Source organism: Ixodes scapularis, unplaced genomic scaffold, assembly GCF_016920785.2.
Source record: "Ixodes scapularis isolate PalLabHiFi unplaced genomic scaffold, ASM1692078v2 PGA_scaffold7__128_contigs__length_106722199, whole genome shotgun sequence".
NCBI lineage: Eukaryota > Metazoa > Arthropoda > Arachnida > Ixodida > Ixodidae > Ixodes > Ixodes scapularis.
This window is the reverse complement of record NW_024609882.1, coordinates 25409202-25420976: the sequence shown is the minus strand read 5'-3', so window position 1 is coordinate 25420976 and position 11775 is coordinate 25409202. Positions and strand designations below refer to the sequence as shown.

The window sequence follows — 11775 nt, the reverse complement described above, 5'->3', positions numbered from 1 at the left end:
ATCAATGTGTCCACAGTCGATGGTCATGCTGCACAGGAATTACTTCTCCCGTATTCTGTCTATCAAGCTCTTATTGCCCATACTGGTGTAAACGATGTCCACAAAGTCAGCGTGCTCTTTAGTCAGGGGGACGCGGTACTTCTGAAACTCCGACTCTGCTAGATTGAGACCTGCCAGAAAAAGAAAAAAAAACTGAGCACATCAGACATAGGAGTCTGAACGTTTGAAAAGCTTAGTTGTCGAAGCAGTTTTTTTTTTTTTCTTCTTTGTTTTCTTTTTTTTTTTCTGCGTCTTGCATTTGAGAATAATCCTTAGAGGATCTTTTGAAGATCTGTGAACCATATCAACAACTACTAAGGGTCAGGCAGTGCATGACAGGCAATCTTTTATTAACGGCGGAGATGTTCAGATCAAAGTTTGATGGTGAAGTTTGACATGTCTAACCTCTTAATCCTGCTTCCCGCTATGACGCTCCTGAGAAACATCATCGCAGTTAGCTAAAGTCAAGTTTTTAGGCAACGACCCATTTTTCCTGGAGTACGACTGGACGTAGAAGTTCAGAAATAAACCCAAGAGGAGGAGCGTCTGAGCATTCGCGATGTGGATCAGGTATCTGGGGAAGTCACAATCCACGAACAAGGGAATGGACATGTGGGCAATGTAGATGACGATCTGCACAATCTGTATCGATGTGAGGTACCTCTTCCACCAGAGGTAGGGCCGTACTGTGGGACCGAAGGTGGCGAGGAGGTAGTAAGAGTACATGACGGTATGCACGAAGGTATTCATGACGAGGCCCAAAGCAGGCTGGCCTTCTGGAGCGAACAGAGTCCAGAACCAGGCATTCACTGCCACCAGCGAATGGTGGATGACGTGCAGATGCGTGATGTGCGTGAACTTCTTTCGGAGCACAAAAAAGACGGTGTCTAGTAAGTCGGCATAGCGCACTGCGACGTACCACCAGCCGCTCCTATAGACACCGACGAGCTCATCGTCCATATAGCCTGTGATTCCTTGGCACCAAAGGTTGTAGCGTCCTCCTGGAAGGTAGGTGTTGCTTAGGACGATGTAGAAAAACCTGGCGTTTAGTGCGACCATGGCGAGGTTGTAGCAGCGAATCAGGTTGACAATCTTGAAAGGCGCTCTGTTCTTCATCAAGCGTGGACCTGCGCGCTTGACAAAGTATAGGTACGATAGAATCAGCGGGAAAACAAACAAGGGGTTGACAACAAGAGGGTATTCTCTGGTCCTGGGGTCTCCCATTTCTTGGATCCTTCTCAGGAATGTGATGGGGTTCACGTGTAGCGTCCCATTGGCCTCCATCTCCACTGCAGCTTCTTGATCACGCTAAAATTTGGACCGAAAAAATGGGGAAAAAAAAGGATGTAGAAAGGTATGGTGTCCCTAGTTTAGGTTTCTATTTATGTTTCCTTGCGTTGCCTCCTAAGACCTCTCCCCCCCCCCCCCCCTTTTTTTTTTTTTTTTTGAACATCTCCACATTAAGCGTATTTTACGAAACGCCGTAAAAAACTGCGCATGCTTTATATATTTATAATCGGGGGGGATAAAATACTTTTTTTTTTCATTGTGCCCACTATGCTTGTCATTGAAGTAGAACCTTTAAAATAATTAATTATAAAGTGAATTACTATAAGTAATTATTACCGTAATGATAAAAACATTTATTTGTTTCCTAAATTTGCCATATGCCACGAACGAATATTACATCAGCCCTTTTTCTGTGCAATGCGTACATTTCACAGCAAAGATTTCGCCCGCATTTCGTGATTTCTTGAAACATTTTCTATGTATACCTGAGTGCTTTTCACAAGGACGTGACTTTCATATAGTTTATATTTTACAGAAATATGCAATATGACCCTGACCAACACTGTCATGGAAGCACCCAACAATAAAACCCTTGTGGTTATCAACTTCTATGTGTATTTCAATGGGTAAGCATGAGTACTTAGAAAGGTTAGACTGGTTTGTTTGTCGTCACAAACAAATTGAACACCGAAATACCGACTCTCCATATACTATTTTCTCGCTTTGTTTTTACGGTGATAACTTCCAAGTGCGAAGGCTTTGGGCTTCACGGTTATGTGCTGTGCACAGTTCTCAACTGCCGGCAGCAGTGGTGTCCATCCACAGTCGTTCGTCCGCTAATGACCCGTGGAAGGGGGGGGGGGGGGGGAGGAGGAGGCAACGCAAGAAAACACAAATATAAAACCAAGGAAGCTAGGGACAGCATGACTTAATGTACCCTACGATAGAAAAGCAGCACTGTACTGCATTGTCCGTTGCAAGAAATGTCTCCTTGGAGCGGACGTCGCACAGGAAAGCCACTATAATGAAGAAAACCTAGCTTAATTTGAGTAAAGGTTTGTTGTTGTTTTTCTCTTAAAAGCCGACGCACACTTCACACTTTCCACTTTTGCCCGCCCCCTCCCTTCTTATACCCTCTCCACCTTTTACCTTGCCCCAGCTTTGCTCCCCTCGCAGCTTAGGAGAGGGGAGCGCTAAAAGGATTCCCTTCCCTGCAGAAAACCGAGGTTCTACGTCGGCCTCTAAGGAGGTCATATGTTACTCAATTTTGCCATAAATTCCAGTCACTTAAAATCGTTAAATCAAGTTTAAGAAAAATTAAAAAGTGGCGTTATTTAAATATTGACGCGCAATTTTGCCACTTTTAGAGAAATGACCTGCGTTTCGGCAACAATAAGAGAACTACAGGGTCCGATCGAGAAAAGTAAACCCTACTTTTCTGCCCACATAGAAAAACTACGCATCGCAGAACGCTCAAACTCCGCCAGAATGTAACCCTAGCGGTCCAAGCAAGATGCCAAAGTTTCAGAACATGAGATTACCTGGATCAAAAAATAAAAGAAAAAAACAAGAAATCTCTACGGGGAGACGAAGACGGAGGCACAGAGTTTGTCGTGGACGGAGGCCGTCTGCTTTGCGTTGCATCGCATAGGTGGCGCCACCACCTATGCGGGCTGGCGGGTTATCACGGGCATCTGCCGGGCTGGGCGGCAAATTCGAAATTGTTCTCTATCATTTTTAAATTTCACTTGCGCACTGCTTTTCACTGCAACGGAAATAAAGAATACACGCTCTAATTTGTGATACTTCGGTGCATTTTCTCAGGCATAACATTTCTTCGTGCTAATTATTTTAGCAGATGTCGTCTGCTTTGCTCTTCGCAAACCCGAACACCGCGATGCACCTATTCTTCTCGTTCGGTAGCACCTTCGACACTTGGTGCTGCAGATTATGTGAAGTTCGGTATGAACGTGGTAGCTTCCTCTAGTGGCCAAGTCTGCTCACTGCCAATAAATCGTTTATATCGTAATTAATTTATTGAAAGTTACAATATTTGGGCTCCGCCTTCAGAGGAGCCTCCTTTCGATTGCAGATGAACTTCAGTTGGGCCAATATATTTTCCTTTTTTTAACTTCTGTACCGTTTTCTATGTTTGCGTACTTAGTGCTTTTTTCTTTTTTTCTGTTTTTTGTTGGCAATGAAAATTAAAAAAGGGAGAGTCAGAAGATGCCAAGTCAGCGACTTTGTGACCCGGTTTACTCATTATGTCGAGTCTCGAACACGTTCGAATTTATTATGATTAATATTATTAAAGGATTTCAGTGCTTTTGGTTTGCTGGTATTTGGATTAAATGCTGGACAATTAAGCTGCCCCGTCAAACAACAAGTTTGACTTTTTGCATGGTCCGGAGACACCAGATGAGAGAGACACGGGAGAGCGCCGAGCAGCAGTAGCTCAGCAGCCGACAGCCGTAATTGGTAGCCCTAAAAATGGCCATTTGTCAGAGGTAAACGAAATAAAAACGGGAAAAGACCGCGCACATGGCGGAAGCTATTCATGCTTCCAGATGAAAGTATGTGGAGTGCGTCAGGGGCAGGCACTGGAAGGCATCACCGTAGTCCCACGGTTCTGCCTCAACGTGACCTATTGCCAGGTGCAACGTCCAAGTCTCGCCTCGTATTCGACAAACGCCGCAGCTCTCATTTCGTCCGTAATGAGCAGAAACGCAGCCTCAATGCGTTGCTTGAGGATGTCGAGGGTGGAGATTCAGCCGGTGTAGACCTGTGACTTGATGAACCCCCCTTACAAAAAGATCACAGATTGTTAGGTCAGGGGATCGCGGTGGCCATGGCATGCTAGGCGAGCCTTTTCCCATCCAGCCTCCAGGAATGGTCTCACTTTACCATTTCCTGACGGAGGTCCACCAGTGTGGTGGCGCTCCATCTTGCATGAATACGCAAACTTGTCGTTGAATGTGGAGGGCCTCGAGCTCGGAAAGAAACTCCTCTTTCAACGTGCGCAGATAACTTCTGCCCGTCACAGACTCATCGAGAAAAAAAGGCCCAACAACACCCTCCCTCCAGATCCCGCGCCAGACAGTTACCTTGGGAGGGTACTGAAACTTCTCCATAGTCCAGTGCGGGTTGCCGTTGCTCCAGTACCGGCAGTTCTGAGCGTTGACTTTTCCGTCGAGGTGAAAGACAGCCTCGTCCGAGAACAGAAGGAAGTCCAGATGGGAGGGGTTGGCCGCGATCCTTAGGATCTCTTCGCGGCAAAAATTGAGCCGTCTTTCATAGTCTTCAGGCTTCAGCTCGTGGAGAACGCAAACCTTGTAGGCATGCAGGTTGTGCCGGCGAAGAATCCGGCGCACAGTGTAATCTGAAACTCCACACAAACTCGCCGCTCTCTTCGTTGACAGGTGCGGGTCCGCTTCGAAAGCACCCATGATCCCGTACGCGAGCTGCTCTTTCTCTTGCGTGTTGGCGAAGACGTGTTCTTGTTCGCGTCGCTGCCCACTGCGCCAAAACGCTGGACCCACTTCCAGATGGTTCTTTTTGACCGCGGCCTGGAACGGTACACTCGACGGTATCGGCGGCGAGCATCCTTAAAGCTTCTGCGCTTTAAATACGAAACCACGACGTCCGCGCGTTGCTTTTGGGATAATTGCCTCATCAGGTAGGAAAGTGCAGCGAAACACGGTAGAGACTAAAAGTAATCAACAGGAGAGCCGGCGTTCGGGTTTGCGAAGAGCAAAGCAGACGACATCTGCTAAAATAATTAGCATGAAGAAATGTTATGCCTGAGCAAATGCACCGAAGTATCACAAATTAGAGCGTGTAATCTTTATTTCCGTTGCAATGAAAAGCAGTGCGTAAGTGAAACTTCAGAAATGATGGAGAACAATTCCGAATTTGCCGCCAAGCCCGGCAGATGCCCGTGATAACCCGCCAACCCGCATAGGTGGTGGCGCCACCTATGCGATGCAACGCAAAGCAGACGGCCTCCGTCTGCGTCTCTCCGTGGTCGGAGCCTCCCCGTAGAGATTTCTCGTTTTTTTTTTTTTTGTTTTTTTTTTCTTTTATCTTTTGATCCAGGTAAGCTCATGTACTGAAACTTTGGCAGCTTGCTTGGACCGTTAGGCAGGGACTCAAACCGAAAAATATAACGTTTCGGTTACGGTTACGGTTACCGCTTCCTGTTGATAACGGTTTCGTTTCGGTTTTTTACGGTTTTAATTTTTACGGTTTCGGTTACCGGTTACACGTTCATAAAAAACGGTTTATTTTCGGTTTTTCCAATAATTTGTCTAATTGAAATGCTAGACAGCCATTTTAGAAAAAACTCTTTAAAGTAGTCTCAGATATCCAATAACGTGAAATACAAGGAACCTAGAGACGTCTTAATACTTCTAATTGGTCAGAAGTTGTACACGTTCCTAGCTCCAACTCTTGTTCACTACATCTACTTACATTATTTAGTTTGATGCCCGAGCATACATGTTACTTCTAGTACTCGGGGATCATCGCGTTCTATATAATAAAAATTAAAATAAACACCGCTACTCTGTTGTTTGGCACCATTTATAAACAATTACCCTAAGAAAGTTCCCACTTGATGCTGGAAGAACCATTCGCACTTTCTCGTCGCTACAGTTGATTTCAACCTCATACATGCAGGCGAGTCTTCGCTTCACTGAAGGAAGGAACAGAACTACAGCCATCCACTAGTAAAATACTGCTAAGTGGAATGAAGTAATAAAATTGAGAGCTGGGCTGGGCGGGCCGTGAGGCAAGAAGCCTTCGTGCAGCGAATGGAAAGTCCGCCGTAGTCGGGCGGCCCGTGAAAACTACTTGCCTCACTAAACACTGCCCAGTCGACTTCAGGTGCCTGCTGGGTCGAGTGGACTGGCGGTGTAGGTCCCGTCGCTTTTGACTTGTAGGCAGTGCTACCCAGGTCCGACTGAGAGTCTTCGACGACGCTTTGTTTGTCTGTAGTGTGTTCCTTTGTGTTGGTGTGGTTTTCCTCCTTGCCATCGTACGTGTCGAAGGAGCCGTCATCGGCGTGGGGCTCAATGACTGTCGGTCCTGCTGAGCCACTCCAGGATTCGCTCGGTGGCGGTGGTTGTCGAGTCGGGATCCATTGGGTCGTTTTCTTCGTTCCAAGATCAAGCTCGGGCACGGTCGGCCGAGACGCCAGCCTCGCAAAGAGCATGGGCGAGAATGTCCTCGACAGGAAAAACGCACAGGAGCGTCGAGGAGACGACTGTGCCGTCGATGACGGCACTGGTGGGTTTCGAAGACTCAGCGTAGCTGCCGGACTCACGATTAGGGGGCCTCTTCGACTTGGTGTCTGGGCGGTAGCTGGTGTGCGCGGGAGCACGAGGCGTGTGGCGTCCGCGTCGAGGCTGGTTGGGTAGCTGGTCGGGGAGCTCTCTGAAAACCTCAGACTCGAATCCTCGACGTCTGGGATAGGACTGCCGTCCTACAGTTCCCTCTCGCGACGACGTGGAAGAGTTCCAGTCTATCGAAAATGAGGTGCTGGTGTTCGGGGAGCATGTCATCCCAGTAGAACCGATGGCGGGGGAGATGCCTGATCTCATGGACATCTCTCGTGGAGAAACTTATGGTGTCCTAGGCGAGGTCGCTCAGAATGTCGTAGGCATGACGGACCCTCGCTCCGGCATGGGTGGGGGGGGGCTCTATCAGAGGTAGTTGAATTGCGCTGGTGGCTCTTGTAGAAATGATTCTCGTAGAAGCCATACCTCCGGCGGTGGCAGGGGGAGGCCTCCGGCGATGCTGGAAGCGATCTCTCGGCGCGTCTGTGGATGTTTGAGCTCAACGTGCCGACGTTCGAATAGCTCGCGTTCACAGTTTTGCGAGAGAGACTGTTGAGACTGCTGGCCGTGTGGGCGAGATTGGCCAGGCCATCGACGATTGGAAGCAGGGCAGCTCCCAAGGTTCAGGCGAAGGAGGCAGAAATTGCATCCCATGTCTGTTGGACGAGGGTGGCGCGTTGAGGCGTTTGACGAGGAGGCATCCTTCTCCTTGGCTTTTTCTTTTGTCATGTTGAGAAGCTGAGAGGCGTGGCAGTGCCGGCGACGGTAAAGCCCCTCTATCCTGGGAAAAGTGGCGCCGTTCATTGTTGTTAAATGCTCGAGGCACGTGCGACGCGCTACTTCTGGGAAATTCATGCCGTCTGAAATAGCTAAGTGTTGCGCTGTGCCGCCATGATCTTCCCAAGGGCTGCACGTTGCACGTGCCTTGTGCATCGACGAACATTGCGCTACTTTTGAAACATGAAGGGGCTTTAGGCGGCGGGTGCCACTCGGTTTGAAGAAGGGTCTCGGCGCGGGAAGGAAAATAAAAAAACTCGGACACCCTTCTGACGTTTCCTCGCTCCTTCCACCACTCTCAGCCCGAGCATATATATATATATATTGTATATATAATACAAAACGCCAATGTCAAACCCCTGACTTTTTTTTTTCTTTCTGTGTTGTTTCAAAATCGTCACTCGCGACACGTTTCACACTAAATGAACAACATAAACATTATTAATGAACAGCAGGGCCCATTAAAGCCCCTTCATGTTTCAAAAGTAGCGCAAAGTGCGTCGATGCACGAGGCACGTGCAACGTGCATCCCCTGGGAAGGTCATGGCGGCACAGCGCAGCACTGAGCTAGATTTCAGACGCCATGTTCTTTCCAGAAGTGGCGCGCTGAACGTGTCTCGCGCGTTTCCACAAAAATGAAGGCGCCACTTTTCCCAGGATACAGGGGCTTTAGGGCCCGTTTGCTCGAAGCGCTAACCGCGGCTAAAGTTAGCCGCAGTACCTAGGAGAGGGATTCTGAGATCATGTGACAGGGATCGGTAGGGATGCGGGAAAACATGGCGGTGCCCCGCAAAGTGAGCGCCGCTCGCTTCGGAACTAATATGTCGTTGTAGCTGCAATATCGCGCGCGTTTGTCAGTAACTAATGGTGCAGGAGGCTTTCGCTTTGCCTTACCTCACTTAAATCGCAAAGCATGAGCAATGACCTCGCCGCAATTTTTAGATAGTATTTTGATTCTGGCCATTCTTAAGCCTAAATGAACACGATAATTGTCGGCATGCATGGAAACGTCTTTGGAAAGTGGATTGCCTTGACTCAATCGGCCTTGTATTGATAGCACACAAATTTCCCAAGCACCGAGGTGCATGCTACGAGTGTAGTTGCAGGCATTGCGCGTGCTGGCGTATGCAGTAGTAATATACCCGTTGCTCTGGGCAGGGGGCGCGAGCGCGTCCGGAAGACTTACGCAAGACGCAACCAAGTTTTGCTGGCTGCATCATCCGCGTGGCGCTGTAACGTTCGATTTTGCACGTGCCACGTTCGAATACAAGCCGCTGTCAGCATCTGTAGATGTGCGGTAACAAAACGTCTAAAAAAAGTAAAAAAAGAAAAGAACAGAATTATGCTGCTTGCGGCCGCAGCGTTCCATTAAACATTCCTTTCATATTTGCTTTCTTTCACAGCTTCCGCGAGCACATATATTTCACTTTACGTGATAGTGAAGCCGAAGCTACTCGGAAAAGCGCGTCATCCTGAACGATGCTCGCACTGCACGAGCGCGCGTGCTGGGCAGGGACGCGGAAAGCTCGCAGCTCGCTCTTGTAGCCTCTGCTACGCTGGAACTTAGAATGGAACTGAGTAGAAAAAACTCTAGTGGGGAAGCGTATTGATGCATGTTCGAAACGCGAGCCAAATATTCTATTTTGCTCGCCTGCAGCGCTGCTCAAAACTTGTGAGCTACGGGCCTATCGTTCTAAAGGAAAAAGTCTAAAACAAATTTTGCCTTGCACGCGCGTTCGCCCAAGTCTTATAATGATTATTTACTTCGAATCTTTTATAAGAGGAAGGACAGCGAGCGCGGACCATAGAATTACACTTCCAGCGTTCGTCTCGATGCTTGGGTAATTTAGAAAAAGGTCTGTCGGGGCGGGACGCTGGTCTTCTTTTGTGTACTATTAATATCCGGTCGATTGAGTCAAGGCAATCCGCTTTCCAAAGACGTTGCCATGCCGACACTTATCGCGTTCATTTAGGCTTAGAAAGGCCAGAATCGAAAGACTATGCAACAAATGCCGCGAAGTCATTGCTCGTGCTTTGCGATTTAAGCGAGGTAAGGCAAAGCGAAAGCCTCCTGCACCATTCGTTGCTGACTAACGCGCCCGATAGTGCAGCTACAACGACATATTAGTTACAAAGCGAGCGGCGCTCACGCACCGGGGCGCCGCCATGCTTCCCGGCATCCCAGCCCCCAGTCACGTGATTTTAAACTCCCTCTCCTAGGTACTGCTGCTAACTTTAGCCGCGGTTAGCGCTTCGAGCAAACGGGCCCAGGTTTTCTTTTCCGCCAGCTCTGCATGATAGCCAATTTACCTCGTTTCTTTATACTGGCTACTGTATGTCAGGAACATCGGTGGTTTTGATAGAACCGAGTTGGATGGACATCTGAGAATTCGAACTTATTAGTTATTACACTGAAAGCGACACGTACTGAATACATGTAGCGATGTAGGAGTGTGGCAGATTTAGAAATATAGAATTTTTTTTAATTATAAGCTCGACCACTAATTCAATCTGAGTATTCTTAATCCTAAAGTCAGATTGAATGGAAATATGTAACCAGATGCACCACTCGCTGACAGTCTCTCTGTCAAATGGCCACAACAATTTAAGATCCCTCCTCCAGGTCATACTTCAGAAAAACTAATAGTTTATTTTTCGGTTAATATTGGTTAAAACCGGTTACCGGTGAATAATTTGCGGTTCCGGTTACGGTTACGGTTTTTATAAATATCAAATAACGGTTTCGTTCCGGTTCCGGTTACAGAAAAAATTTCGTTCCTAAACGGTTTTCGGTTTCGGTTACGGTTACGGTTTGAGTCCCTGCCGTTAGGGCTACATTCTGGCGGAGTTTGAGCGTTCTGCGATGCGTGGTTTTTTTACGCGGGCCGAAAAATAAGGTTTACTTTTCTCGATCGGACCCTGTACAACAATGGCTAAGCATATTTTTATATATTCGTAAAATGCATTTAAAGATTATAATATTGATGTATTTTGCTTGGTTTCGTATAAAGTAGATCGCAACTCATTTGCGAATGTGCCTCTAAAACATATTTACTTCACATGTTTCATCAAGTATTTTTGCATACAATTTTTTTTTTATTTCAGTTTCTTATATTTCGTGTACACGTCGTAAACCTTTCATAAAATAAGTACAACAAATTATTATTGCGTACATTCTTCAGTGTGAAATTGACGGCTGTGCAAAGTACCAAAGTGAAACCTTGGCAATCTCCACGACTCGAGCTTTAAAACTGCATATCTCTGGAAGAAAATTAGCCACAGCGTTTCCATACAGATGAATGCTTCTTCCAGGAACATGGCTTTAACGTATATTTTTTTACATAATTGGAAAACAAATATGACTTCTTATCAGTGCACGATCTGACGTTTAAACACCCTACTGTAATTGGCACAGAGGCATACTTCAAACGATTATTACGCTCTTTGCTTTGCCATATACTTCGGCAAACTTTAAACGGACAATTCTTTAAAAGTTAAATGCATACGTATGAGGTATTTCCTTTCGAGGCAACACACACTGTGTCCCAAAAAAATATTTGAAATGCTTGTTTTTTTTTTTGTTTTTTTTTTTTGTTTTTTTTTTCACCGCGAAAATAAACTACGCATCGCCTAACGCTTGCTCTCCGCCTCAGCGCAGCGCTACCGGTCCGCACAAGATGCCAAAGTTTCAGAGATTTCCAGTGTTTTTTTTCTTTTTTTCAAGTGTTATAAGTGATATTTTTGTCTAAACGGAAAAAAAATTAAATTTCTTCTTGGCCGCTTTTGTAATTCAGCTTCATGTAGACGTGGGTTCCGTCGGCCACCATTTTCTCATTAAAAATTTCCGACTATTGCTTATAACTTTTAAATCAGACAATGACAATCTCTGAAATTTTGGTGTCTGGTAAGGACCGCTACTGTTACAATTAGACAAAAAAAGGCTTAGCGTTCAGCAACGCTTAGATCCTTTTATAATATAACAACAGTGTTTTTGTTTTTTTTTGGCTTGGTTGATATTTTGAATATAACACACTGAAACCGGTGGGTGCTTACCTGTTGCACAGGACACTGTTGTTGCTGACAACCTTACGCAAGTTGTGCGCCAGATGTCCTACACTTGTTAATTCGGTGTAATACAATCCAAGACTCGTTTACAATGAACACCGAAAAGCCGATCAGCATTTAAGCTTGGAGAGACACTCATTAAAGCGTATGCAATCTGCGGGACCTCGCGTACAAGGAACCGTACGACAATGGCCACACGGTCTACACACTGCTCTCTCAATCTCTCTCTCTCAAACACCTTGACCCTCGAAAAAAAATAAAAACTGCG

The 11775-nt window shown here is 46.6% G+C and overlaps 1 protein-coding gene across 1 annotated transcript; it reads right to left on the bottom strand.

Moving 5' to 3' along the window:
* Positions 1–447: 447 nt before the first annotated feature.
* LOC8041540 (elongation of very long chain fatty acids protein AAEL008004) lies at positions 448–11041 on the bottom strand (the record flags this gene model as incomplete). The annotated part of the gene is made up of 3 exons (XM_029969487.4): positions 448–1347; positions 5389–5412; positions 11009–11041. Coding segments are annotated over 3 exons (957 nt in total), but the record flags the coding sequence as incomplete, so codon positions are not given.
* Positions 11042–11775: the final 734 nt, after the last annotated feature.